The 27,351-nt window shown below is 41.0% G+C and overlaps 1 protein-coding gene across 4 annotated transcripts in view; it reads right to left on the reverse strand.

Annotated features, from left to right (window-relative positions):
* FAM81A (family with sequence similarity 81 member A) overlaps positions 1 to 27,351 on the reverse strand; it is a 62,985-nt gene that overhangs the window by 20,421 nt on the left and 15,213 nt on the right. For 2 of the 4 annotated variants that reach the window (XM_023616516.2, XM_070270924.1), the window contains exons 2-4: positions 25,426 to 25,522; positions 24,172 to 24,445; positions 7,714 to 7,832 (exon numbers count right to left, since the gene is read on the reverse strand). In XM_023616516.2, the coding sequence (XP_023472284.1) occupies positions 7,714 to 7,832; positions 24,172 to 24,445; positions 25,426 to 25,445 (413 nt within the window). In that variant the 5' untranslated portion in view covers positions 25,446 to 25,522. The remainder of the gene's footprint in view (positions 1 to 7,713; positions 7,833 to 24,171; positions 24,446 to 25,425; positions 25,523 to 27,351) is intronic. The other 2 variants (XM_070270918.1, XM_023616511.2) reach the window with 1 other exon arrangement.

Genomic DNA, 27,351 nt, shown 5'->3' on the forward strand with positions numbered 1-27,351 from the left:
AGCAAAATATGAATCAACTACCTCTGGGTCATGTGTAATTTTTATCTTATTTTCCACTCTTGTCTAAATTGTACAACTTTCCTGCAATACATATGTGTGATTTTTATAATCAGAAAAAACAATTACACAGAGAAAATATTTCAACCAACAGCCAAGAATGTGTTACAATTTTATGAAATATGCACTATCCTACCTTCTTTTCCTAGGCCCCCCATGAAGCAGAAATGAGGCTGGAGTACAAGCAGGCCAGAGCTGGAGATATGTGGGATAGACCCACTGTCATGAAAGTGAGGTCAGGTTCAAGGCCTCCTGCAGTAGACGTGAAGATGCTGTGGTTGGAACCCCAACCCATAATTCAGTCAGTCAGTCAGTGAGTATTTGTAGAATGTCTACTATGTGTCAGATACTATTATACAAAATAGGGATATAGGGGGAGCTTTTTCTCTCCAATATATACACTGCAAATTTAAAAAACATTCTTATGCCACTACTGTCAAATGTTATTCAGCTTACATGTATATTTTTCTATTATTGATGGAGATTACGTTTGACATCTCGTTCTTGTTCATCATCCCCCTGATTCAGTCAAAGGAGTTCAGAATATTGGGAAGTTGCTGAACAAGTCATTATAAATACATACAGAGAAGAGCAAGCCTGTGGCTAGTCTCACTTTCAGAAAATCAGCTGTTGACAATCTTCCTAAAAGCCCTGGGGATGTATTCTTTAAGATGGATATCTGCTCTGAGGCCTGAACAAGGTGCATGAACTACTCCCTAAATGATTCAGACACTGAAAAGAACCTCACTCACTACCTCACATAGAATATTTGCAGCCAACTTTCAAAAACAGCATATTAATGGACTAAGATTAAATTATATCCTTCCAGAAACTAGAGAAAATAAAATATTATGGATCTATAGATTCTAAGCCATGAATAAAGATTAAAGAGCATGCCAGTGCTTGGCAGACTTTCTAATAAGCAATGAGATTTAACCAGTTTACCAATCACTTTGTATTAAAACGTTGCAAATTACAACTACTACCTGGTCTTTCAGTTAAACATGGTGGACTGAACACATGCCCTTATACTGGCTCTCTCCTGAAAACCTATCAAGATGACACCAGATGAATAAAAAAAGGTATAAACTCCCAAGGACAAAAAAGAATGGATGAAAGTGGAAAGCAGACAGATGGTACAGAAGATAGAGCAAAGCATATGTTTTGCTACAGCTGGTGCTGTAGGCTTGCTTGGGCTCTGTATCTGAAAACCAATAGAAGTAAGAGAAACTTTTAGTCCCCACGAGGCAATAGGGGCAAGAATTGGCTCTACTTGTGACAGAATACAGGAAGCAGGGTAAGTGAAATTATAGGCCTGAGTGGGCCTCTACCAGCTATGCATAGCTTAAAAAAACAAAAAACAAAAAACCCTGGGATCAAATGAGTTTAAAATAAATGTGTTTAAGATACTCAAAAAATCATCCATCAGATTAACATCCATCGGAGAACTCTAAATTATTAAACAAAAACAGGCAGAGATGAAAAAAGAACAAGCGGATAAGAGAAAAAATTAGAAACCCTGGAAGTAAACACAGTTGCCTTAAAAGACCTGACAAACTCAAGACTGGACACGATTGAAGACGGAATCAGTCAATTAGAAGATAGTAGCAAGGAGCTCACTCTGAATGCAGCAAAGACAGAGAGTAATTTAAAACATGAAAAAAATAGTTAAGAAACAAGGAGGACAAACAAAGAGAGCAGCTAACATAAGTCAATGAGGAGTTGAGGAATTCCAAAAGAAGGAAGTGGAGAGAATGGCAGAGAAGCAATATTTGAGGTGTGAGTGCTGCCAATTTTCTAAGACTGAAGAAAGACATGAGTTTTAAAGTGTTCAGTGAATAAAAAGTGAGATAAGTCAAAATAAATAGAGCATGGTGAAATTCCGATAATCCATGATGAAGATAAAATCTTAAAAGACAGGTAACTTACCAAAGACTGACTGTTCGATTGACAGCACACAACAGATATCAAAAGACAATAGATATCACACAACTAGTGGGACCCACGACTAAAAGTACACAACTATGTACTGGGGGGCTTTGGGAGAAAAAGGAAAAATAAAATCTTAAAAAAACAAAGACAATAGATATCAGAAGACGATGAAGAAATATCTTCTAAAGATTGAGGGAAAATAACCAATCATCCAAGAATAGGTGCAAAATAAAGACAGTTTCACATACAAAGATTAAGAACTGTATTGCCCACAAACCCATACTGAAAGAATCACTAAATAACGTACTTCAGTAGGAAGAAAAGAGCACCCAGAGAGAAAGAGCAGGATGCAAGAAACAATCGTGAGCAAACTGAGAAAACTGTTGGAAAATTTAATTTATTATAGACTTTGAAGAAAGTAAGCTACCAGCTCAATTATTCCAACCTTCTTAAGTCCTTATTTAGTATTGACTCACATTTTCTTTAAGTTTATCAACTTGTTTAGCTCTGTCATTTTGTGAAAATGCTATAATCCTTTTTGTAAGTAACAGAAGAAAATTTATTAGGACAAAATTGTTTTAAAATATTGACAATTTTTATTTATTTATTTATTTTTGGTGAGGAAGATTGGCCCTGAGCTAATGTCTGTTGCCAATCTTCTGCTTTTTACTTAAGGAAGGTCGTCCCTGAGCTAACATCTAGGCCAATCTTCCTCTATTTTGTTTGTGAGATGCCGCCACAGCATGGCTTGACCAGCAGTGTGTAGGTCTGCACCTGGGATCCAAACCTGTGAACCCCGGGCTGCCGAAGCAGAGCATATGGACTTAACCACTATGCCACCAGGCTGGCCCCTGACTTAAATATTTTTCAAAATATATTTTAGGGCCAGCCTGGTGGCACAGTGGTTAAGTCCATATGCTCCGCTTTGGCTGCCTGGGGTTCACAGGTTTGGATCCCAGGTGCAGACCTAACAAGGCCCTCGTCAAGCTATGCTATGGCGGCATCCCACATACAAAATAGAGGAAGACTGGCATAGATGTTAGCTCAGGGACAATCTTCCTCACCAAAAAAAAAAAAAATACATATATATATATATATATATATATATATATATATATATATACACACGTCACCTGAGTACCTATATAAATAATGGGGCAGACGGGGGGCAGGGAGCGGGGTGCAGGCAGGGATACACGGAGGGGTACCCAGCCTGCTGTCAGAAGACACACACAGTGAAATCAACTCTGGTGTTCTTATGTCTAAAACAACATTATTCTTACTTTCGAATGTTTCAGAAAAAATTTTATATATGAAAGAAAAATAGAGTAAATGCGACAAAATGTTAACACTTGGTAAATCTTGCAAATTTTCCATAAGTTTGAAATATTTTCAAAATATTTTTGAAAACATTTAAGAAACACATATAAAAAGGGGGAAAGCAATATTGCTGTCTCTGCTAGTACTGAATCAAAGACATCATTCCTGTCTTTTCAAAAAAGCACTCCTAATATCGCTGCATGAACGGCACGACAGCTTTGGACAAAGAAGAATTTGCAATGACTCTAACCACTTATCCTACTTCATCCTAATGTTATATTATAAATGAACCAACAAATGGACTCATTCCAAATTTTCCCTCCAGATCTTTGGGCGGCTGTTAGCTCCCAGATATAGTTCTTGGTTGTGGCCATCAGGCGGCAGAATGACTCTACCCCTTGGCTGTTAGATCAGTGATGGCAGGGAGGTGGTCAGAAGTCCAGCAAGAGAGTCTCAAAGGTCTAGCAACAGACACGACTTGGGCAACATGCTTAAGCAGAACTTCTCTTACAGCTTGTGACACGGTGGCATAGTACACTGAAGGCAATGACATTTAAATCATTAAGTTACTCATCTTCCACATTATATGTATGTATACACACAAGTATACATAATTATTGTATATATACATCATCAAGCCCTTAGTGCTGGTAATAATTTAATTGAACCAGACTCCAGAGCAATTTATGTCCCAAGGCATTGTCAAAAAACAGCAGAGCAAATTGCCAGCAATCAGTGGAGCCCAAGATTTGGGGGTGATACCAACAGGGACAGACAGCTTAATAAAAGATCAGAGACAGAGACAGTCAAAGAGAGCCCTGCTGGAAAAACTACCATCGCAGGGTGCCTGATCACCCTCTGAGTGGTGACAGCAGAGGCTTCATGTTGCGTGGAAAGTAGACATCCCCAAAATAGTCCAGCCAAGTCGCTAAACGAACAGCAAAAACAAGCCTGGGGCATCAGTATGCAGGATTGCTACAATATACTACCTAAAATGCCCGGTTTTTAACAAAAATTATGAGACACTCAAAGAACCAGGAAAATGTGAACTAAACACAGGGGAAAAAGCAAGCAAAAGAAACTGCCTATGAGAGGGAACAGATATCAGATTTAAACCACAAAGACATCCAGGCAGCCATTATAAATACAGGATGATTAAAGAAATAAAGGAAACACACTTTGCAAAGTAGAGGAAGGTGTAAGGACAGTGTCTGATCAAATAGAGAATGTCAATAAAGAGAAAGAAATTATTATTTCAAAAGGAACAAATAAACCCAATCAAGAAAATGAAAAGAAAACCCTTAAAACAGGGGAAAATCTTTTCAAGTCAGATATCTGATAAGAGAATTGTGTCCAGAATATATAAAGAACTTCTACAACTCAATAATAAAAAGACTCAATCTAAAAGTGGGCATGGGGCCAGGCCAGTGATGTAGTGGTTAACTTTGGCATGCTCTGCTTCAGCAGCCCGGGTTCGGATCCCAGGCGCAGACATACACATCACTCATCAAGCCGTGCTGTGGTAGTGACCCACAGACAAAAGAGAGGAAGATGGACACAGATATTAGCTCAGGGCCACTCTTCCTGAAGCAAAAAGAGGCAGATTGGCAACAAGTGTTAGCTCAGGGCCAATCTTCCACACCAAAAAAATAAAATAAAATAAAAAATAAACTTTAAAAAGAAAATGGGCAAAGGATCTGTATAAACCATTCTCCAGAGAAGATATACAAATGACCAAGAAGCACATCAAATGATGTTCAACACCATTAGTCATTAGGGAAATGCAAATCAAAACCACAAGATACCACTTCACACCCACTAGGTTGACTATAACCAAAAAGACAGATAAACAGCGTTGGTGAGGATTTGGAGACATCAGACCCACAGACGGCTGCTGGCAACGTAAAACGGTGCGGGCGCTTTGGAACACAGTCTGGCTGTGTGTTCCTCAGAAGGTTAAACACAGAGGTACCCTATTACTCAACCAGTGCACTCCTAGGTTTATACATTCAAGACAAATGAAAACACGTGACCCCATAAAAACTTGTATGTGAATGTTCATAACAGCATTATTTATAATAGCCCCAAAGTTTTAATCTGATGATGTCCAATTTATCTTTATTTTTTCCTTTGCTCCTGGACTTGCTTACCTTGAGGGAGCTTGTGCACCTGCCTCAGTACACAGAGATTTCTCCTCTAAGGCTCTGACACCACGCACAGACCTCACAGAGGAAAGTGGATTTGGCTGCTGAGTCTTGGAAAAGTCAAGAAGCCAAACAATGTTCCAGCAGGAACAGGAAAGCTAAACTCCATGAGTTCTGCTTTGGGGGCAGCTGGAAGCTCTGTGAGCAAGTCCTGCGTAGGGCGTGCTGTGCTGACTCGGGAGCGTGTCTCTCCCCGCCGAGGAGAACCTGCCCTTCCGAGCTGGTCTCCAGGGGAGGATCAGGGCCAACTGGTACTCCCACCATCTCCATCCCCCACGGATCCATCAACACTGTGAAATAACACTTCAAATCGTACGGCAGCCTAGTAACTGAAGAATATCACTTAGAAAGTTCACACTCCTTCCATACAACCTCAGCAATGCAAGAAAGCCAAAATTTTGCCCCCAATTTTTATTTCACACTAGTTTATTTCGACAAGGCAAGTCTCATTCACATTCCAGGGGAAAGATGAATATAGCCACGAAATAAAGCAAAACCACGTGGTGCTCACAACAAACGATTTTGATTGTTTCAGAGTTAAAGCATTTGTTACAGAACAAGCTGGGCAGAGAAGTTAAGAAACTGCAGAAGAAAAAGGTAAATTCCTGAAGGTATTTCAAAATAATTTCTGTATTTTGTAATTTCACCGCTGCTGCCCTGAGATATAACAACAGCTCCCACGTGCTGTATGCAGACTCCGTTGCGGGCACGGCACTGATGCTCTCACACCTACGGCCTCCCTTAATCTTCACCGCCACTCCGCTGACTAGGAGGATCCTGGGGGCTCTGCCGAAGTCGCTGCTCTGCCTGCAGCTCTACAGCTCTTGTAACTCCCCACCGCTCTGGGAGGTAGAACAGAGCTGGGGTTTCTTCTAACCCAATATCCACAAAAAGGTTTCAAGTTGTTTCCGTCCTATTACAGTGATTTCCCAGATCCTCAGTTCATCCAACAAACGTTTATTGAATACCTACTGTTTTCCAGAGACTGTTCCAGACATTTGGGCTACAAAAATAAAAGATGGTACTCCACTCCAAGGCAGTGAAGACGACAGAGAGATTCAATAGAACAGAGAAGGCTTAGGATGCTCAGGAGAGTGGGGTATCAGGGAAGACTTCCTGGAGGAGGTGACAGTTGAGCTGAATTTTAAAGGCTGACTAGAAGTTAGAAAAGAAGGGGACAAGCATGCTGAGAACAAGAACAGCATGTGCAAAGGCATAGAGATAGGAGAGCACGGCCCATTCAGGGAGTAACAAGCAGCTGATCGCTGCTGAAAGGTAGTCCCAAGGCAGAGAAAGGAGGAGAGGTCAGCAAGGTTTCTGACACCAAGAGTCGTACTAGGGAGACTGCAGTTCACTCGGATGAGGACAGAAAACCACAGAAGAGTGTCAAGCAGGCTCCATTCAATCCATGGAGCCCTCTGCTGTCAGACTGATGCTCACCCGGCAGACCCGAACACACATGCCCAGCATTCGAGGCCCTTCAAGAGCTGTCTGCACAAATACCCCCAACATTCCCCCTCTCTGCTCCGACCAGGCCTTGGACCCTGTGGGTCCCTGTTCCCTCTCCCACTCCCAGCCCTGGCAGACCACCCTCATTTCATCTCAGGCTGACTGGAATTGCCTTCTGCTCCACAGCTCCCCGTAGACATGCGCTTGACCCTTACCAGCAGCAGAGGGCAGGAGAGGCCCAGAAATGCCTTAGAGATGGTGCATCTCTAACAGTCCTGGTGACGCGGATGCTGTGGGTCCGCCGGGCACGCTTTGAATGGTGAGGGGCTAGAACCACATTTGTCATTGGAAAGCAAAATTTCCAGTCTATCACGGACCAATACTTTCAGAAAAGTAAATTCAAAATGAATTACAAAAAAAAAAAATTTTTAAAAAGACACGCAAAATATAAGGCTCAACTTTGTATTACTGGATTCAACAAACGTAGTATGGCCCTACCACATTGCACGGGTCAGCTGGGCTCTCCCATCGGTTCTTTCCACAAACACAACTCCAAGCGCAGAAACACGAGGAATCGTGGCACATCCACCCTCGGGTCTAACTTCCACCGTTCGAGCTCATGGGCTGAGAAAGGGATGGGCTAACACTGCGAGGCATTTGCCTGGGGCTTCACGAATAAATTCCCCACTGAAATGAAGTTGAGGCCAGCGTCCTTTTTGAGGAGGAGAGCCCCAACCATTCGCCCACCTACCTCGCCACTCTTCCTCGAAGATCTCCCAAACCAGAGAGCTGACGCATCTCCAGAGTCTTTAAGGCAGAATTCGTTCCGTAGCTAATGTTGTCCCGGGCACGGATCTGCTCCTGCAGGACCTGGACAACACAAACAATCACCAGGGGAGTCATCTGAGAATGTACACGCTCCCACAAAAGCATATTATACTCTTGGCAAAGAGAAGGATGCTTTACTCCTTTCATAAGCAGCTCCTTTTTAACAGTCACCTGATACACACAGGCCCAGAGAAGCAGGGATCACGCCGGGACCAAGTCCCTTCATTTACCAATAAAAACACAGAGACTCCATGACTAGTGACTTGATGGAGGTCCCCCTGCAGGAAGAGGCAAAGCTCCAACGAGGCCCCTGGACTCTCGGGGTGCAGCTCAGAGCTCTTTCCACCACTCCAGGCTGGGGTTTTTTTTTTTTTTTTTTTTGAGGAAGATTAGCCCTGAGCTAACTACTGCCAATCTTCCTCTTTTTGCTGAGGAAGACTGGCCCTGAGCTAACATCCGTGCCCACCTTCCTCTACTTTATACATGGGATGCCTGCCCCAGCATGGCTTGATAAGCGGTGTATAGGTCCACACCCAGGATCCGAACCAGCAAACCCAGGCCACCAAAGCAGAATGTGCACACTTAACTGCTGCGCCACCCGGCTGGCCCCAGAAGTGTTGTCTTTGTTACTGTTTTAATTTTGGTTTTGAATTCCTCTTTGATCTAAGGATATCCAGGTATCCAAGGGTTACTTAGAATTATGTTTCTTCATTTTCAAGCAGTTAAGGATTTTTTGGTACTTTTTATTATTTATCTCTCATGATCAAAAAATGTGATCTGTAAAATATTTAACTTTTTGAATGTATTAAGGTTTGCTTTGTGGCACGTGACTAATTTTTTAAAATGTGCCATAGTCATGCAAAAAATTATCTGAGGAATAAAAAGTTCGACAGTGCCTATTAAATTGAGTCTGCTGATCCCATTATTCATTTTTCCTCGGTCTGATTTACTTTTGTCCACTACATCTCTCTGGCTCTGAAAGAGGTATCATGAATTCGCCCACTGTGAAATATTTTCATTAAGCTCTCCTTGTATTTTCAATACTCTTTACTTTAGATATTTAACTGCCATTCTATGTGGCACATATGGACTTGTGATAAAAGTGACTATTATTACCATTATATAATAACCTTCTTCATCTGATCTAGTACTTTTAATACTAAGTTTCACTTTATCTAATAGGAATATTGCTACTCTTTTATACATAATAAAGCAAACATTTGCTTGGTCTCACTGGACACCAGCCCCTGTTCTAAGTGCTTCCCGTACGTTAACTCATTTAATCCCCACAACCCCCCTTGAAGGAGGTATATTACTTGCCCATTTCACAGGTGGTGAAATCTCTAAGCCATTAAGCAACTTGCCAAAAGCCACAGTCAGTCAGTGATGGAGCTGCGATTTGAGCCAGGGGGTCTGGCTCCATAGACTGTGCTCTCCCTCAGGACACCACGCTGCTTTGTGTGTTTCCATTCGTCCTTTCATCCCACTGTATGTTTTCAATGTATGTTGCTTTTTGTTGTCGCTGTTTCCTTCCTTCTTTATTTTGACCGGTTGAATCAGGTTACCATTCCTTGCGGTTTCTCCCCTTGTTAAGTGGGGAATGTTCCCGGACATTGCTATTCCATGAATGGCTACCTTCCCTTTCCCAGCATTCACACCCAAGCACACGTCTATTCCTGGCCCTCTTCTTGCACAGCTCGCCCTCTCCTCCACAGGAGACGCTCAGCACACCTCACCTCCGCCCTCCTTCACCCTGCAACCCCGGGGGACTTATTTGGGAGGATTTTACTTTTCTCCCTCTTGCCCTTTCCCCACCCAAACTAGGCTTTGTTATAATAACTCATACTTTTGGTTGGGCTATAATTAGAATTTTGCTTGTAGAATGTCTCTTCTACTTCAATGGGTTTTTTTTTCCTTTTTAGCACTCATTACCAGTCCCAGGCACTTCTCGACATTCATTTACATGAAATGACATCGGTCTTTCTTTAGGAATCACTGATTACCCTTGTGCTTCTCCTTGTCATTTTCTCCTATCACAGGGTCTCTGTGCACACTCATGGTGTTTTGATTAGAGTCGTTTCTCTAGGATTTTCCTCGGATCAGGCACGTGGATGAACGACTGTCTGAATCCCTGCCATGTTGGTTCCTTTCCTTACCCTGAAGGCTGGGTGATATGAAAGGGTAGAGAATTCTTCACCTAAAGGCCTTTCCTCCCAGTGAACTTTGAGGCCTACAGAAAGTGTGATGCGTCTTCCTCTGTAAGTACCGTGGTTCATTATGCCTAGAAGCTTGTAAGGCTTTTTCTTCATCTTTGGAGTTCAGGAGTTTTATCAGAATAAATCATGTGCCACTTAACGATGGGGCCACATTCTGAGAAATGTGTCGTCGGTGATTTCATCGTTGTGCGAACATCACAGAGTGCACTTACACAAATCTAGACGGTATAGCTTGCTACACACCTAGACCATATGGTACTAACCTTATGGGACCACCATAGTAAATGTGGTCTTTCATTTCACCAAAATCTTGTTACGAAGCGTATGACTGTGGACGTCACTGTGGATCTTCTTTTCACTTTTAATTCAATTTTACCTGGAACTCAGTGAACTTTTCAATCTGTAAGCTCAGATTTTTCTTCAACTTGCATAAATTTGCTCCTTCTATGTAACTGTTGTTTCTTCTTCATCTGTTTCTTTCTCTCTCTGGAACTCCTATTATTCACGCATTGAGCGTCCTGGATCTGTCCTCCAAGTCTTCCATCTTTTCCCTCATGGTTTCTCTCTCCTCGTATTTGGCTCTGATGCTTCAGCATTTGTTCTACTTTGTCTTGCGGGCATTTAAGTCAAGTCCTAAAAGTAACCATCCTTGCCTCTAGTTCATCTACTCACTTTTAAAAATTTGAGTTCAAGGAAGAAATTTTATGTTATAGTGGATCTTCTTAAACGCTCTTAGTCAGCGAGGGCTGCTATAGCGACACACCACAGACGGACCGGCTTATCACCCGTGAACATGTATTTCCCACAGTTCTGAAGGCCGGGAAGTCTGAGATCAGGGTTGGATTCTAGTGAGGGCCCCTTCCCAGCTCGCAGATGGCTGCCTCCTCACTGTGTCCTCACATGATGGAGAAAAGCAGCTCTGGTCTCTCTTTGTCTTCCCAGAAGGGCAGTAATCCCATCACGGGGGCCCCACCCTCATGACCTCAATTACCACCCAAAGGCCTCACTCCAAATACCATCACATTGTGGGTTAGAGCTTCAACATAGGAATTTGGAGAGGCACACAAACATTCGGTCCATAGCACGTCCCAATTCTTTTTCCTTCAAGGTCCACCTGTTTCCTATTTCCTCTGGGCCTGTTCTAAGGGCTGTGCTTTTTCTTCGTCCCTCTGGCTTTGGATGTGCGTAGGTGGGATGTTTCTTTTTCTTCTCTGCTCACTGGAGTGAGATTAAGCAGGTGGTCCTGAGTGTAGTGAAAGGGGCTGATGAGCTGGAGGTGCAGCCAGTCTTCAGGTGAGGCGCCCAGAGGAAGCCTCTGATCCTGCTCTCCACAGCCCTCCCCCTGGGGGCCATGGGGACATGGCCCACCTCTACTGCCTCTGTGAGGGAGGAGACTGGCTTTCCTCTCTGACTCCTAAACAACGATGTCCATGACCTCACTCCCAGGTCTCCCCGGCCAGGCCACTGCTGGCTCCCCCGGGCCTTCCTGGCAGCCTATCCCAGCTGTTGAGGAAGGTGGCACTGGAATTGCGAGGCAGGCACACCAAACCACCTCCTGCACCAATCGAGGGGTTTCTTAGGGATAAATTCATGTGTACCTATTTGTTTGTATCTATTTCTAGAAATTTGCTGATTTCTGATATACTGAAAATTTGCAGTTCAATTTGCAAATGAACAAGAAAGTCCTATTGGAAACAATGTAATTATGCTTACATAAATTGTTTTTGTGCTTCCTTTTCTCAACTATTTTTTTCCAGCATAACATACATGCAAAAAATTGCACTTACATACAGTTTTTAGGATTTTCAAACTTCCTGGAAAAAGCAGAAATTAGCCATGTGAGCATTCTGTGGTTTCCTTACTGGAAACCTGGTTGGAGCCACTATAGATGGAGTGACAGTGACAGTAAAAAAATATATTTCATTGAAAGGAATTGGGAACTGCTAGACCTATCTGTTATTTGCTGTAGTTTCCAGCTTTTTCTGAATGAACCTGCTGCATTATGAAGACTGCAAACCAGTTACAATCACCTGTGAATGACAAAATGTTAGTCATCGGAATGCAATCTTGTAAGAAAACTTCAGGTCTGACTAATCAGGTTCTGACACTCTCCCACTGATGAAAAGGCACTGGTGTTCTTTTTCTCTTTTAGTAGGAAGTAACACTTATTAGCTATAGTTAATAAAAAGTAATACTTATATTTTTTTGTATGTGATGCTTCAAACCTTTGTTTATAATAAGGCTTAAGACCAGGGGTTTCCAAACATCCTTGGGGTGTGCGTAAAGATTCCTGGGCCCCACCCCCAGGGAAACAAAGCTAAGGAATGGGCCCAGAAATGTGGATGCTCATGGTCCACAGACCACTCCGGGAGAAACACAGCATTAGACATTGTAGAAACGACAAACACTATAATCAATCTTATTTCATTTGAGTTGTTTCTCAATCAAAAAATCACTAAGCAAATAAAATGAACAGCAATTCACAAAAGAGGCGTTAAAAATAATTAAACATCACATTTTTTGAAAGGGTCAACCTTTCTAGTAAGCAAAGAAACAGGAAATGAAAATCATACCATGATAATGTACCACTGTGGTGTGGATGTTGATCGTGGGGGAGGCTGGGCCTGTGTGGGGACAGAGAGGACATGGGAACTCTGCTTTCTGCTCAGTTTTGCTATGAACCTATAACTGCTCTAAAAAAATGAAGTCTATTTAAAATTAAAATTTTAAAAATCACACCATTTTCATCTATTAAAGACACAATTATTTTTAACTTATAATCCTAAAATGCATATTAAAAATAAGAAATGCACAGTTGGCCCTTCCTGATACATCTTTCTGGAGCGCGTTCCATCAAAATATGTTCATAATGGTCATAATCTGTGACCCAGTAACTCTAGTTCTTGGAATTAATCTTAAAGAAAATAGTGAGAAAAATGACCAAATGTACGCACAAAGATGTCTTCATAGTACAATATACACACCAAGTATTTTAAAGGCATCTACATGGTATACTATTATGCAACCAGTAAGAGGTTCACAGAGGGCTTTTAAAAAAAGAGAAAATGGGGTCCCACGCGTTTGCCTAGTGGTTAAGTTCACACGCTCTGCTTTGGTGGCCTGGGGTTCACAGGTTCAGATCCCAGGCGTGGACCTAGCACTACTGGTCAAGCCACGCTGTGGCAGCATCCCACATAAAATAGAGGAAGATGGGCACAGATGTTAGCTCAGTGGCAGTCTTCCTCAAGCAAAAAGAGGAAGATTGGTAATGGATGTTAGCTCGAGGCCAATCTTCCTCCCAAAAAAAAACCCCAAAACACCAAGGGAAAATGTTTACAATCTAATATTAAGCAAAAAGAAAGGGCACAAAATAAACATACAGGATGATTCCAGTTGTGTATAAGATACACATAAAATAATACTAGAATATTAACGTTTTGCTTGTGTCTAGGGTACGATTATGGTTGATTCCTCTTTTTTGTGTTTTCCAATGGGCTTACATTACTTTTATAACCAGGAAAAAAAAAAAGTGTGTGTGTGTCTGTTTTAATGCTTAGAAATAAAAAAAGCTCATTTAATTCTCAGAATTCTTATGCAGATGAATAAGATATTGTATTAGAAGAGCTTTCTTTGCATAACACAGAAAAGAATTATATCTGAGCTTAACACAATATTCATGTTACTGAAGAGTTATGTGAAAACAGAAGGCTTTAGAGAGCTTACTATTTAAAGAAATTCTAGCATGAAGCCTTAGAAAAACAATCCCTCTGGAAAGCCAGTAATGTTCCCTAATTCCTCATTTTGGAACAATCTATCATCATGATGTGTTTCCTTTAAAAAGGTTGCACCCCTAAATAGATCATCAGCTCTCCATTATTGTCAATTCAATTCAAGAAACTGTTCTCTGCATGCCTACTGTGTGCTGTGCACTAGGCCTGCTGTCACAGAGCTCAGCGGCTGCAGGAAAGACTAGAGGGTAGCAAGTGCATGGCCCAAGCCCAGGCAGTCACATGTTTCACCTGAGCAGAGAAGAGGCCAGCCACCTTGACAAAGCCATGTCTCAAGTCTTCATTTACTGTTTCTAAGACACGGTCTTTATAGAATCCCCTTCCCAAAGACAGTAGGAAATGCACGCACCCCCTACCCCAGCCCTACATCACGCTGTTCATGCAAAGGTAGTGAGAACCCGGGGACCTCACCCACCCAGACACACTGGCGTGTCCGAGGAACAACCAGGAAGGAAATGATCCCATGTTTCTCCTTCTCCAACTCAACCTGGATTTCTGAGGATTCGGAAATGAAAGCGCACCTCCACTATGACCTTGAGAAAGGCCCAAGTGAGCAGGGCAGGGCCTTCCTTAGAAGATAGTAACTCCCTACATGGTTTTTTCATCTCCACACTATGAATTCAAACTCCCCCAGCTGCAACCTCATGTATCAAAGTGCCCTCTTGGCATTTCCACCTGGACATTCCATGGGCCCCTAAAGTTTGCCGAGTCCCAAACAGAAGTCTCTCCACCTCCCACATGCAGGAAGTCCTGTCAACTCTGCCTCCGAAACAGATCCAGAATTCATCTACTTCTCTCCATCTCCACTTGACTCCCCTCATCCCAGCCACAGTCACTTCGCCCCCAACCTGTTTCCCTTCTCCATGCAGTAGCCAGAATGATCTTTCTAAAACACTAATCTGTCTGTAAGCAACAGGAGGGCAAGGATTTTTATTCACAAACGTAGCCCCAGCACCAAGAGTGTGACTGAATTACTTCAATTCCTTTGCTTAAAACAAAACAATGGCTTCCTACTTCCAAACTCGAAACTTCCCACCACAGCCTTCAAGGCTTATGGTCTGGTCCTATCCCCCCGGCTCATGACTCTCCAGTCCCATCGGTCCTCTTTCTGCTCCTCAAACATGTCAAACTGCTTCCTGCTTAGGGACTGGGAACCTGCAGTTCCCTCTGTCTGAAATGTTCTCTTCCCTGTGTGTCTCCTCCCCCTATACCACCACCTTGGCTTCGCCGGTCCCTCTGTCATTCCAGTCTCAGTTCACATGTCACCTTACACTCCCACTGCCTTTCCTAAAATAGCCCCACAATCACTCTCCATCATATTGTCTTATCAGAGCACTTGACTTAGGCTGAGATTACCCTGGTTACTCAGTGTTGACTCCTGTAAACCCATCAGAATGTGCAGCAGGCCGAAGCGCAGGGGCCTTGCCGGCCTGGGTCACTACTGCAGCCCCAGTACCTCCAACAATGCCGGCTCCCAGCAGGTGGCTGACTAATTTATCAATTAATTTAGCTCCACATTCCAGGATCTTGTCTTCTACAGTGAAGGTGCAGAGACTACACCTAGCGGGTGCCTAGAGGTGATCAGGTCCTCAAAGATGGACTCAGACAAGCTAAAATGTACTGGTGCCAAGGGCAGACACCAGAACACCAATTCGTTAACTTACTTTGAAAAACCTCTATCAACCGAACGGAACAAATACTCAAATTCCATTCAATTCACTGTCTTCTCTCCCTAAAGTCAAGCCACATGACAAGCCAAGTCTAGTGGGTAGAGTTGAAACAAAATAAACTTGGATAATGTGATGGTTAATTATATTTCAATTTGACTGGGCCATGGGATGCCCAGGAAGCAGGTTAAACGTTATTTCTGGTTGTGTTCATGAGGGCGTTTCTGGAAGAGTTTAGCATTTGAAGTGATGGGCTGGGTAAAACAGACCGCCCTTCACAATGCCAGCGAGCATCATCCCATCCACTGAGGGCCAGAATAGAACAAAAAGGAGGAGGAAGGTGCAATTCGCTTTCTGCCTGACAGAGCTGGGCCACTGATCTCCTGCCACCAGCCCTCCTGGTTCTCAGGTCTTCAGACCCAGACTGAAAACTACACTATCGGCTCTTTGGCTCTCAGGCCTTTGAACTACACCACCAGCTTTCCTGGGTCTCCAGCTTGCAGACGGCAGATGGTGGGACTTCTGAGCTCCATAATCATGTGAGCCTATACCTTATAACATATAATATCCCATTGGTTCTGTTTCTCTGGAGAACCCTGACTAACACAGATGATAATCACCAAAGTCCCTCTGCTCATAGACCTGTTCCAATGGGACAAGGATTGCTTAGCTGCAGGCTGAAGTTCCCCTTTTAGGTACAATACATGAAGTCTACTAACCAAGACTCCCCTCGCTGACCATGCTGGATGCACAGTGAACTGAGTTCCTGTCTGTCCATCCAACCACAGTGTATGTTAACATCATTGTCTATTCTTCTGCTTTGACACGCTAATAAAACCCGACTCTGCACGCCTCACTTGAGCTCAGAAAACTCTTCATGGCCCATTTGCAAATTATTAAACTAGCAAATTATGTATAATCTAGTCAATTAGATGAGGGCTTGATACAATTTCCCATAACTCAAGTAGGTCAAAACCACAGCCCTAAGCGAGAGGAACATTATGAAGCCTGAGCAAATGGCAACCAGGAGGAGGTCTGCAGATTCTGACCAGCCAGGTAGCAGACCCCACTGCCTGGTTCCCCAAAGGCCAGAGACACTGTGAAAGCTCTAAGAGGATATGGGGGTCCCAACAACTTCCTGAAGCCATCAAACTGGCATGGAAGGAAAAGCTCACTACCAACAAAACGGCCATGGAGTGCTTACCAGGATTTGGTTCCAGGGATTGATACAGCTTAAATGAAAGACAACATGGATAATCCAGACATGTATAATACATAGTTGACTACATTACCTCTTCTAAGTTTATAATGATGACAACAATTTGTGGAAAGTTTCTGAGGAATAAATAATTGATAACATACTCCATATTGCAAGGCAAACTGTGAATGGAAACGATGGATGCAGATATATTAAAACAATAGATTCTTTCATTCAACATTTATCAAGCACCTACTGTATACTAGTACACAACAGTCATCTGTTTTGATGGAATCTGTTGATAGAACATGGGCAGTAATTACAGGGCTCTGGAAGGGCCAAGGACCCAGAGCGTTTGATTGTGAAACATTTACTGAGCTCCTACTATGTACCACACCCTGCGGTAGGTGCTAAAAGTAGAAAAAGTAAGACTCAGTTCTAACTCTTGAGGATCATATAGGCTAGTGGTTTGACAAAATATTTTACTTTTCTTCCTGCACATAACTGTGTGCAGAGCCACATCATAGACAATCATAAAGACTTATTGAGGCAAATTTACCAAGATATAGTATTAATACATCACAATTTGATTAGCTCTATCTGGAACCTGGAGTGGCCTTTACATGTTGAGAATGGCTTCAGCTTTACTTTTGAGAAACAAAGTCACCTGCAGGCACAGATTTTTACAAAACAAATACCCAGTACAATTTTACTGAGTGAGCTGAAAAACAAGTGTAAACCTTAATAAAAATAATTTTAAGACCAAGCAATTTACAGAAGAAATTCATTAAGAATCCACAGAGAGGGGCCGGCCCTGTGGCCGAGTGTTTAAGTTCACCCGCCCCACTTTGGCAGCCCGGGGTTTCACCAGTTCGGATCCTGGGCCAGGACATGGCACTGCTCATCAGGCCACGCTGAGGGGGTGTACCACATAGCACAACCAGAGGCACTCACAACTAAGATATACAACTATGTACTGGGGGCTTTGGGAAGAAGAGAAAAAAAAAAAAGAATCTACAGACAAAAAATATGCCTTTCACAACACTTAAATATAATCTGAATATCTTCACACCTCTTTAAATATGCAAATATGCCTTTGCATAACCCACCCTCCCAATTTTATGTCACTGATAAATAAAGACTTCCTTTTAGTACTTCTACAATTTTAATCTACACCATGATTTCATTTTTAAAAAGTTTCGCTACAATGTGGCAATTCAGATGTCTCATCAAGCATCCTAATTTTGGTTATGTTTGGGTAAACATGCTTAGGCTCACAAAATATATAAAACCATACAATTAGCATTTCATATCAGAGTCTATTAAACTTCCAAACTTCCTTCTGTTACTTTATAATGATATATAGTCATCACCAGTCATAAAAAAGTAAATGCTCACATATGCAAAGTAAATTTTTTACCAGAATTAGATTTTACTCAGTGTTCCCTCTCTACAATGGAAATCATCTTTTCATTCGCAAAACTGCACATTCCAAAAATATATGTAAATGGGAAAGAGCGCTGTCTGGTTAGGCAAGAATAATCATTACATAAAATGTGTTTCAGATGGAAAAACAGCAGAATTGAATTACTTTGAAACTCACTGGACTGTAAATGGTTTGAAAAATCATTTTAAAGAAACACATTAAAGAAAAACTGTGTTAAAATCACATCTTAAAGAAAAATAATTAGTGAAAGCCTAAACGATTGATGACTTTGGATTCCTAGGTATGTTTGCTAATGACTCTGTCTAAGCAATTCAATGAACTCACATTAGACGAGTGCTGGGGCAGAGGAGAACTCAGTGAGAACTAAAGCTAGCATTACCTGGTTTCATGAAGAAATTCTTCCTGTGGGGGTAGAAATACTCAGAAAGCAAAGAATAGCTGAATAGCCATTGTCTAGCACAATGTTTGGAGCAAAATACCATCAATACAAAGATGAGTAAGACAAGGTTCCTTTCTTTTTGAAGAGCTCACAGTCTATCAAGGGAAACAGACTTGTAGAGAAACAACGTCAATCGTCTTCAGTAAGTGCTATGGTAACAGTGGCAAGCGGCGGATGATCAAGACGCATTAAGGGAAAGGGAACCGAGGCACTGGAGGGGCTGGCAGGGGGTCTTCGAAGGAACTCTTAAACTGCACTGAGGGCTCAGCTGCAGTCAGAATTATATATTTAAAACAGTTCTGATGGTTGGATTGGCACATAGCAGCTAATAATTAGCAGCAGCAATTATTAATATTAGCAGCTAATAATTCCCAATGGAGAAATTATTCCCCAGATCCCACAGTTGCAGCTAAAGCACTATCACCTGTGACGTTGACAGAAACACTGAAGTCCTGAGTTTTCTAAGGGTGGAGTTACACTCTGCTTTTACCTGAAGACAGTAATGCCGGAATAGACTGGCTCCAGTCTCTAGTCTGTCCATCGCCCACATGAGCAAAGGGAACCCAGCTGAGTACCCACAGGGAAATGTTGGGCATGGAAAGAATAGGGAGGTCACACTATTTTCTAATGTGAAACACAGAGGTGCTTGTGTTTTTGTATAACACACTTCTTTGCCATCGGTTGAGGGGCTGGGAACCCGAGAATCATCATTTATCCCCAACCACTTTGACTTCATCTACCTTCCTCTGTAGATTTGGGTGTGGCAAGGCTATCAGTCCCCTAATCTACCTCTAATCCTTTTCAAAATTGAAATGTTTAAGTTGAGGTTCTTCAATTTTCTGAAGGTGCCAACTTGGGGTTAGCAAGTTGCTCAGTCTCTGGGATAAAACTGCTTGAGCATTCAAATATAAAACTGGAAAGATCATTCTAACTTAGACACCACCTTCCAAAACCAACTAAATTATCTACAGCAATCTCTTAAACTTTCTATGTTGCCTTGGATGTCATCACAGTTCTTTGATTGCAGGTAACTGAACCTGACTCTGGCTAACTTAGGGGAAAAAAATGGAATTTACTGGAAAGATATAGGGGAGAGGTGCACACAATCAACAGGGCAGCTCGGGATCCAGACAAAAAAAGACACAAAAGGCATCTCCTAGGGTCCAGGCAGAAGGAACCACAGGCCAGTGTCCTGAAGGCAAGCTGCTGCAGGGAGGGAGCTCCAGCCATTTCCAGTCTGTGGAGCACGCTGCTCAGGTGTCAAGTTCCAGGAGGTGCGCATCTCAGTGCTTTGGTCTGAGTTATGAACTCCAATCCTCTATAGCTATAATGGTGATGAGGCACCCTGATTAACAGCCATCTAGCCCGTATCCAACGGAAGAAAAGTAAATCCCAAGAGGAAATCAAATTGCTGTGACCAAAGGAAATTGGAGTGGATGCCATCAGTCTCTGAAGCAACAAGCACCTGCTACATCCTCTTAATAACAAACACACAGCGCTTTTTTAAAACATCGTTAAGTATGGACCAGAAATTCCAGAATCCTAAAGACAAATGTACTTCAATTAGGACATAATTCTGAGTGAATCCCTGTTCTTAGTAAAGATATATTTATGAGAACCTCAAAAGAACAGTGAAAGATGGTAACCATGTGGTAGACTAGTACCTCACTTAGGCACAACCTAAGTGAGAGTTATCAAAAAGAGGAAACTCACTATGCAAACAGTACCATAAAAGGGCCGAAGAGCTACATTAATATCAGACAAAACAGACTTTAAGAAATATTACTAGAGACAAAGAGAGACATTTTATAATGACAAAAAGGTCAATACATCAGGAAGATATATACAGTTATAAATATATACACACCTAACAACAGAGCCACAAAATATATGAAGCAAAAACTGACAGAATCAAAAGGAGAAATAGACAACTCGATGAGAAGAGTTGGAGATTTCACTAACTGATAAAACAAGAGATAATAAATTTAAAGAGATTAAAACTATATAAAATATGTTCTCTGCCTACATGGAATTAAATTAAAGATCCACAACAGAAATAAATTTGGGGCAACCTCAAACACTTGGAAATTAAACAACATGCTACAAATAACACTTGTGCCAAAAAAGAAATCACAGGGGAAATTTTAAAATATTTTCAACTGAATGAAAACAAAAACACAACATACCAAAATTCCTGGGAAACAGCTAAAGAAGTGCTTAGAAGACACTTCATAGCTTCAAACACCATTATCAGAAAAGAAGAAAAATCTCAAACCAGTTACCTAAGCTTCCACCTTAAGAAACGTGAAAAAGAAAGGCAAACTAAATCAAAGCAAGCAAGAAAAAAGGAAACAATATAGAGTTCAAATCAATGAAATAGAAAACAGAAAAACAATAGAAAAATGAATAAAACCAAGAGTTGGTTCTTCGAAATACTCAAAGACTCAACATTGTTAAGATGGCAATTCTCCTCAATTTGATCTATACATTCAAAGCAATTTCAGTCAAAATCTCAGCAGGTCCCTCTATAGAAACTGACAAGCTGATCCTAAAATTTATATGAAGATTAAAAGGACCCAGAATAGCCAAAACAATTTTGAAAAGAAGAACAAAGTCAGAAGACTTATATTGCCTGATTTCAAAAGGTACTGTAAAGCTAGAAATTAAGGCACTGTGGTATTGGCGTAGGAAAATCATACAGATCAATGGAATCCAGAAATAAACCCTTATATTTTATATTCAATTGACTTTCAACAAATGAGAAAGTGATAGATTTTCCTTGGATATCCATACGGAAAAAAAATTAACTTAGACCTTTATCTCACTTCATACATGAAAATTAACTCAAAATGGATCATAGACCTAAATGTAAGAACTAGCACTAAAATTTTTAACCTAGGAGAAAAATCTTTGTGACATTGGGGTAAGCAAATAGTTCTTCAGATACAACACCAAAAGTATAAACCATAGAAGAAAAAAGCTGATAAGTTGGACTTCATTAAAATTTTTTAAATTTGTGCTTCAAAAGACACCACAGGAAAACAAAAATATAAGCCACAGAATGGTAGAAAATACTTGCAAATCACATATCTGTTAAGGGATTTGTATCTAGACTATATAAAGAACTTTTACAAATCAATAATAAAACAGATGACCCAATTTAAAAATGGGTTCTGACACATGGATGAACCTTGAAAACACCATGTTAAGCAAAATAATCCAGACACGAAAGGACAAACACTGTATGATTCCACTTATATGACATAACTAGAAGAGGCAAATTCATAGAGGCAGAAGCAATAGAGGTTACCAGGAGCTGAGGTGAGAGTGGAATGGGAGTTATTGTTTAATGGGAACAGAGTTTCTTTTTTTTGGAAAGATTTTATTTTTCCATTTCTCGCCAAAGCCCCCTGGTACATAGTTGTATATTTTTAGCTGTGGGTCCTTCTAGTTGTGGCATGTGGGATGACGCCTCAACATGGCTTGATGAACAGTGTCATGTCCACAACCAGGATCCGAACTGCCAAAGCCCTGGGCCACCAAAGCGGAGCTGCGAACTTAACCACTTGTCCACAGGGCTGGCCCCAAGGGAACAGAGTTTCTGTTTGGGATGATCAAAAAGTTTGGGAGGGGCTGGCCCGGTGGCACAGCGGTTAAGTTAGCACGTTCTGCTTCGGCAGTCCGGGGTTCGCCGGTTCGGATCCCAGGTGCGAACATGGCACTGCTTGGCAAGCCATGCTGTGGTAGGCGTCCCACATATAAAGTAGAGGAAGATGGGCACGGATGTTAGCTCAGGGCCAGTCTTCCTCAGCAAAAAGAGGAAGATTGGCAGCAGATGTTAGCTCAGGGCTAATCTTCCTCAAAAAAAAAAAAGTTTTAGAAATGGAAAGTGGTGATGATTGCATACAACACTGTGAAGGTACTTAATGAATTGTATATTTAAAAATGGTTAAAATGATAATATCTTACCACAATAAGCAATTAATTTTTTAAAAATAGGCAGAAGACTTGAGTAGACACTTCATCAAAGAGGACATACAAATGACCAATAAGGACATGAAAAGGTACTCAACATCATTAGTCATTAGGGAATTGCAAATCAAAACCACAATGAAACTCCACTACACATCCACTATGATGACTATAACCAAAAAGACAGATAATAAGTGTTGGTGAGGATGTGGAGAAACTGGAACCCTCACACATTGCTGGCGGGATTGTAAAACGGTATAGCCACTTTGGAAAATTGTTTGGCTCTGTTTGAAAAAGTTAAACATAAGCTTACTGTAAGATCCAGCGATTCTACTCCTAGTAATTTACCCAAGAGAAATGAAAACATATCTCCACACGAAGACTTGGACACAAGTGTTCCCAGCAGCTTTATTCATAATAGCTAAATGCTGGGAACATCCAAATGTCCATCAACTAATGAACGGATAACAGAATGTGGTATATCCATACAATAGGATATCACTCAGACATAAAAAGGAAGGAACTACTGATACATGCTAGAACATGGCTAAGCCTCAGAAAGATGATGCTAAGTGAAAGAAGCCAGATGCAAAAGACTTCATATTGTAAGATTCCAGTTATAGGAAATGTCCAAAAAAGACACATTTATAGACAGAAGGCAGCTTAGTGGTTACCTGGGTCTAGGGTGGAAGTAGGGGTTGACTGCAAACAGGTGTATATAAATTTTGGGGGGTGATGGAAATGTTCTCCAACTGAATTGTGTTAATGGTTCACAACTCTATAAATTTACTACAAATTATTGAATTGTACACTTACAATGGGTGGATTTTTGTGGCTTCTAAATTATACCTCAATAAAGCTGGTGAAAAAATAAATACAAATCTGACACTGAAAAAAAATGAGGCTTAATTTCAGGAAGTATAATTAAGATACAATCTCCATGACTCGAAACAAAGCTTTTCCTTAATCTGGCCACATCTCTTTTATCCATATATTTAAAAATTGCATGTGAAGGATATTGACATGGTTTGGTGACGGAAGCCCAGGTCCTAAATGATCTTAAGCTTTCTGAATTAAATTGTGTGGTCCCTGTGATTGCTCAACAAACAGTAGCAAATTCACAAATTCTACAATAGACAATATTGGCCCTGTATTGGGCTCGTTTCAGAGAAAAATAAAGCAACAAAAGAGGAGTGTGAGAAGCAATTCAGATCTCTCGATAGTTTGAGTAATAAACTGAATTATGTGTAATCATTATGACCTAGAAACATTTCATCTGAAGCAGCAAAGGCTAACCTAATAATTGATTTAATAGCTGTCTTCAGTGATATGAAGGGTTTTACAGGGAAACTATTTGACTTGTTCTTCTCTCTCCTTTGAGAACCAAACAAAACAAAATGATTTAATAATCAGCAAGGTAAATTTAGATTAAACAGAAATAACGCTGACAGTAACTGCTATCAAATACGGGAATAAATCTCACGAGGCTATTTGTTCAAGCTGTTTCCTTGGCGATCATTAAGAATAGACAAGACACACAGCTTTGGTCTGAACGCACCCTTGCCCGGGCGGTGGTTTTTAGACTTGCCGCCCTGCCGACATGGAGCAGGTCCGAGGAAAGGAAGGCAGCCCACCTGACCTGCACAGCCCTTACCTCAATATCTCGATTCAGTTGCTTCACGATGGCAGTTATGTTTCTGATGTGCTCCTCCAAGAAAAGCCTGGCCAAGCGGTCACCTCCCCCTTTGTTTTGCATTTTCTGCAAACTGTTGACGATGTCGTCTTTAATCCGGAAGGCATGCTCCACAAGGGCAGCGGTGGTTTTCTCATGGCAGAGGATCCTGTCTTCCAGTTGCTCCACTAGGCTTACGGATGAGTAAGGTGCCATGGTCAGAGACTGGCTGTGTCGTGGCATAGTTCTCACTCGCCTACAGAAGGGAGCCACATGACCAGGGTTGTTAATTGGGAAAAAATGATTTTTAAAGCCAGAGTCAAGACTTCCCAGAGAAGGAAATACAAATTATCTATCTCTCCAAGCTAAATGGGGTTTGATACAGGGTTTCTGCCCAAGAGTTTTCTTCATGAGCCAGGCAGCATCTTTAAACAGAGAGTAAAGTATGCTGGTAGCAGACTCCATGGCCTCCAAAAGCAAGAGGCTGGAGGAATTGGATGCACAGAGGTGTCTCCTCAATATAAGTTGTGTTATCAGGATCAAGCTTATTAACAAAATCTCTGACATGCCCTCCTCCTCCCTCCCACTAAAGCAGTGGTTACAAACTCAAATGCCTACGGGGTCAGGCAAGTGACATAAATGAGTGCAGCACACCACATATGATGCAATAGGGAGTGGTAGCGACTTTGGAGCACTGGAAAGGGCATTCCTCATCTAAAGGGAGCCACAGTTCTGCTCCACCCATGATTGACCATCTGGGAATGCAGGTCCATTTTTCCAGACCATCTGACATTCAAGAAGAGCCAGAAAATCCAGACTTGTATGTGAAATTGTCTGATTTTTAAATGTTAACAACTCATTTAAAAAGTATTTTAAGACGATACAGGCCAAACAATGCACTTCCATGAGCCACTTTTGGCCTATGGACAGCCAATTTGCAACTTCTGATTTAAAAGGCTTAGCAGGGACATTAGCTCCCAAACCTCCAGAGTTACATTTCACTGCTAACCAGAGTACAACTCTACTGTAGGGCCTTTGTCAAATCCCCACCTCTCACAGTCACTGGGTGGTCCACAGTATCCTACAGATGGAAGCTGGCGAGGGAACACAACAGTACTACTCTTGCTCTTGAACAAAATCATTCTTGGATAACGTTAACAGCTGCAAGACTTTCTCTATAATGACCATCACACCCACTAGCAACCCTCATGGGATTGGTGGAAAGGAAAAGTATACCTTAGATGCATATTTTCCATATATTATACCTTTCCTCGGTGACAAGAGAAGGAAAAACAGTGCTCCGTTGGGCCATTTTCTTTTTAATAATTCACATCTGTTGAAAAAATAAGCATTAAATTATTTAACAGTTTCTATCTAGAACCTAAATGACCCCTAAAGCTTATTATTAAGCTACTAAGTGGATCATAAATTATGCTGACAAGCTGATCATTTATATTATTAAATACTTTATATCTTATATATGAAATAAACAGAAGAGGTTTCCAAATAAGGAGAAAAGAATCCAGCAAAATCAAAATGTTTCTGAAATTAATACCACTAAACCTTGCTAGACAGATCAAGGACTGTTAGAGTTTCCTGACCCCATATGTGCATTTCAAGCTTGAGAAACAACTTTTTTACAGAAACAAGATAGTTTCTTTAACAGGCTTATTCAATCTGGTACTTCTCTGTAGAAATTTATAGGAAACTCTCTTAGTTAATTTGATCTCAGGAAATTTAGTAAATTCCACAGCAAATTAAGAGAATTTGTTTCTAAATTAATCTTAAATAAAACAACGCATGATCAATGGGATCTGATTTGCAGGAACTCATCTATTCACTGAGAGAATGAGAATGATATTCTTCATTAAAACTTTATTATAAGATATAATCATTCATATTATATCTTGCATATAAGGAACGTCTGATCATCACAACGCATTAGAAATCTGAACAAAACTGAAGGGTTTTTATAATATTTCATTACTTAGGTTTCCCAATACTGCTGTTAATCGCCTTAAAACAATGACTGCCTAGTAACCATGATCTGATTCAGTAATCAGTTCTCATTTATACGCCGGATTCAGAAAGCATTTCTGATTGAAACCATTGTTTTGGCATCATCTCTCCAGTGTGTTATTTTTAGAGTTTCAAAGTGTGAACATTTCATTTTCCTAAACAAAGAACTTTGAATTTAAACAAATTACATTTAAGAAAAGAAGTGATTCATGCCAAACAAGCTATAATGCCAAAGGAGTTCTTCAGTATCAAAGAAAATAATTTCCGCCATTTAGACTCCATAAAATTAGGCCATTGTGGAAGACGTTAATATTTAGGATTATAGAACCTTTACAATTTTAAAGGTGTAAAATACCTTAGTTGAGATATTAATCTATAGAATAGTCCAACCTAAGAAACATTTGGCATCTATTATGTAGCCAAGTAACCTAGATAGGTAAGACAAAAATCCCCTGTATAATCTCACTTCTATGTGGAATCAAAAAAAAAAGCTCATAGATACAAAGAAAAGATTTATGGTTGCCAGAATGGGGAGGGTGGATGAAATGGGTGAAAGGGGTCAAAAGGTACAAACTTCCTGTTATAAAATAAATAAGTCCTGGGGATGTAATGTACAGCATGGTGACTATAGTTAAGAATACTGTATTGCATATTTGAAAGTAAATCTTAAAAGTTCTCATCACACACAAAAAATGTAACTATGTATGGTGACAGACGTCAACTAGACTTATTGTGGTGATTATTTTGCAATATATACAAATATCGAATCATTATGTTGTACACCCGAAATTATTATAATGTTATATGTCAATTATACCTCAATAAAAAAATTTTTAAACATACATGAAAACACATGGGGGAGGAAAAAAAAGAGGGCTTTATCTTCCCTGGGTAGAGCTAGGTCAGGGAAGAAGTGATGAAAATGACTAGGATTTGCCACAGTAGAGAAAAGAGCAATTGTTCCCCATCTTCTTTCCTCCACACTCCAACGCTACCTTTACTTCCTTTGCTCTCGACACTCTCTGGCCTAACCCATTCTTCCAGCCTCATCCTTGGCCACTCCTTACAGTACCCACCTTCTCCAGTCAACTCTAATCCTCCCCACTGCCACTCCACCCACCGTCCTGGAACATGTCACGTACT

This window comes from Equus caballus, chromosome 1 (assembly GCF_041296265.1).
Source record: "Equus caballus isolate H_3958 breed thoroughbred chromosome 1, TB-T2T, whole genome shotgun sequence".
Classification (NCBI taxonomy): Eukaryota; Metazoa; Chordata; class Mammalia; order Perissodactyla; family Equidae; genus Equus; species Equus caballus.